This window comes from Limulus polyphemus, unplaced genomic scaffold (genome assembly GCF_000517525.1).
Source record: "Limulus polyphemus unplaced genomic scaffold, Limulus_polyphemus-2.1.2 Scaffold5357, whole genome shotgun sequence".
NCBI classification, from domain to species: Eukaryota; Metazoa; Arthropoda; class Merostomata; order Xiphosura; family Limulidae; genus Limulus; species Limulus polyphemus.
This window is the reverse complement of record NW_013670967.1, coordinates 584-3,877: the sequence shown is the minus strand read 5'-3', so window position 1 is coordinate 3,877 and position 3,294 is coordinate 584. Positions and strand designations below refer to the sequence as shown.

Here is a 3,294-nt window from a genome sequence, read left to right as displayed (position 1 = left end):
AGAACACCCTTTGACAAGACAAATTATTCTCCTTATCTCTGTTAAACTGTGAAACTAACTTTAAAATATTGCCTGTTACAGATAAACTAACAATCACACAGTCTAACTTCACTTTTTCTGACTTAACTTGTGCTCACTTGGTCACCTAAAATATATGTGTGTATATATATATATTACCCACTTGAGGCATAGAATTTTCTACAAACTATGAGACGCTATGATGTAACAATGGAACTCCACCCTTGGTTTGTGAGAATATCTTTTGTAGAGTTGGTGCTGTTGTACATTATGTTTGGTATTCTGTTGATCAGCTCTTTTATATATAGCATTCTGAGTTCAGCTTTCTACTGAAAGAGAGAGTATGTCCAATGATCATCAAGTTGTTTTCTCCAAACATCAAGTATCGGCCAGGTGTTCAGCTGGCCAGCCAGCAAGTGTTGGCCTCTGATAAACCCTTCTTTCCCATCACCATGAGGCTGCTCAGGATTGTATCAGTCCTTATTCAAAAATATTACATCATGCTGGTAAGTTCTGTTTCAATAACATATATAGATCTTAGGTTGATCCTTTTGAAATCACAGTAAATCAACAACTTATTTTACAAATGTATTTTAGTACTCTAAACATTGAAATAGGTGCTATTTTTGTCCATTTATATTAACAGTATACCTCAGATCATCTCCTGTTTTCTTTGATGGTTGTTTATGATAAGTATTTTAAAATATAAGCTATTTACTTCTCTTAACAAAAAAATAAACACGTAAATATGTTGTCCACAGTTTACGCATTGAGACAGATCATCTGCCAACAAGAGAAACACTCATATTTCTGGTCCAAGAGTCTGTTTGTTTGTTGTTAAGCACAGAGCTACACAATGGGTCAATTATGCTGTGCCTGTCATGGGTACCAAAAACACAGTTTTAACATCATAAGCCCTCAGACACACAGCTGAGCCTCTGGAAGACAACAATAGAGAAGTGCGTAAATATGTGAGCCACCATTTACACATTCACACATCTTCTGGCAAGAAAAAACATATAACTACAAGAGCCAGAATTTACACATTCACACATCTTCTGGCAAGAAGGAAAACATGCAAGTATGAGAGCCACCATTTACACATTCACACATCTTCTGGCAAGAAGGAAAACATGCAAGTATGAGAGCCACCATTTACACATTCACACATCTTCTGGCAAGAAGAAAAACATGCAAGTATGAGAGCCACCAGTTACACATTTGCACATATTCTGGCAAAAGAAATTGAACCAGCAATATTAATCTGTTATAAAATGGTCTTAAAAGTAGTATTCTAAAGTTAACTAATGGAAAGGTATAATGATGAAAGCTGAGATTATATTCAAACACCAAACTTGATAAAATAGGGGAGCTAGTAATGTAGGGATGTTATACTTCATGTAAAGTCGAGACAACTCGGTCTGCTATGTGATAATTAGTGATCAAGTGATATGTTCACTTCCATCCATATCTTGTTTGGTTCCTTTTTCAAGTTCAATAGCCAGTCCTACATAGCTTTTTTTTATTTAACAATAAATATTTTTCCTTATACTTCTTTTAATCATTATAATTTGATGGTTAAAGATTGTTTAGATACAATAATAATATTATCACTCAGTTATTTCTACATCAGTTTATATTATTATGTTTTAGTATAGTCTGGATATAATAATATTATTGTACATTATTTTGCAGGTGACTGAATGTGAAATTTTTCTGTCTTTGGTTGTTAAATTCCTGGATGGAGATAAACCACAATGGCAGAGAGCATTAGCACTTGAGGTGTTGCATAAGATGTGTGTCCAACATGAGCTTCTAAAGTAAGTTAGTTCTTCATTATTAAGTTCATTGGCTTCCTTCCATAAACTGTATTAATAAACTTGAGTTAGTAAGTAATGTACAACATTTATTACTCATAAGACTATTTCCAAAAATAATCTAAATGAAGAATTTATTCTCATTAACAGTTATTAAAGCTAATATTTAACCTTTTAAGTCTACCCACAGAATATTTAAATATGGTATAATTTTTAGAACCTTGTGTTGTTTCGACCCATCCTTTTTTAATTTTCAAATAGGAGTGATGTTGTGGCTTAGATATTCCATTTGTTTCCTGTTCTTCTCCATCTTAAATTTTATCTAAAATTATTTAACTTAGATTTTGTTAAATTGTTACTAATCATAACTTGATGGTGTTTTATGTTCTTTACAGCTATGTGAAAGTGAACTATTTGGAATAAAGTAGTTATATGTATTAAACAGTAGGCTTAAGGAGATTATTTTATGTTTTGTTATGTCTACATGCAAATGATCACATGGAATAAAGATCTAATATTGTACATGACAAACAGTAGGTTGGGGAAACTTTTTTGTGTAACACAAGTTCCCTTCTATTTAGGTCTTTCTGTGAGTCATATGACATGAAGCCACACAGTACCAAAATTTTACAAGACATAGTAAATGCTCTTGGGTCCTACATACAAAGCCTGTTTCTAAGTCCATCATCTAGTAGTCAGGTGTCAACCTTCAACTCCCAAAATCCACCAGTTTCAATGACCCAAGGTCAACCACCAGCCTTAGTTGCAGGCATGCCCGTGGGTCCTGGTGTCACACCTCAACCTGCTTTCTCTTATCGTTCTGTGTGGTTACCGATTGTTCTCATATTTTCTCCAGGCACTTGTAAACCCACATAGTAAGTTAACTAAACAAAATATTACAATGTCAAGATATAGTTGTAAATATATATATATATTGCACTGGGATTTAAAATTACATCTGTAATTTACATAGTAAGTTAAACAGGCACTGTCAATGATATCATGTCTTTGTAAATATGTATGTATATCTCACATTTAAATTAACACCTTCACCTTAAATAACTATGAATGATATTGTGTCTCTGTAAATATATATATATATATATATGTATATCTCATATTTAAATTAATACCTTAAACCTACATAGTAAGTTAACTCTTTCAGCATGGGCTTGGTCCCTGGGACTGACCTCTTAACCATTTTGTGCTTGTTATAGTTTTTATGTTATAACTTTTAAGTTAGTAAGCATATGTTAACAATATTTGGCAGTTTACCATTAAACATTACAATACTTTCATATGCAAAATATCAATTTTTTTTCTTAAGTCTTAAGGTTTGTAAAGTAATATTTTTCTCATGCCTTTTTTTCTTTTCTCATGTTGCTTTTTCAACACACAAACATGCATAAAAATATTTTCAAATTTCACATGCGAAATCTTTATAATGTACAGATAGTTA

The 3,294-nt window shown here is 32.3% G+C and overlaps 1 protein-coding gene across 1 annotated transcript in view; it reads left to right on the top strand.

Moving 5' to 3' along the window:
* The window catches only part of LOC106472473 (protein MON2 homolog), a gene marked incomplete at its 3' end in the record, with an annotated part of 30,610 nt that extends 27,900 nt beyond the window's left edge, over window positions 1-2,710 (top strand). The window contains exons 7-9 of the mRNA XM_013933126.1: window positions 327-524; window positions 1,714-1,838; window positions 2,417-2,710. Of these exons, the coding sequence (XP_013788580.1) occupies window positions 327-524; window positions 1,714-1,838; window positions 2,417-2,710 (617 nt within the window). The remainder of the gene's footprint in view (window positions 1-326; window positions 525-1,713; window positions 1,839-2,416) is intronic.
* Window positions 2,711-3,294: the final 584 nt, after the last annotated feature.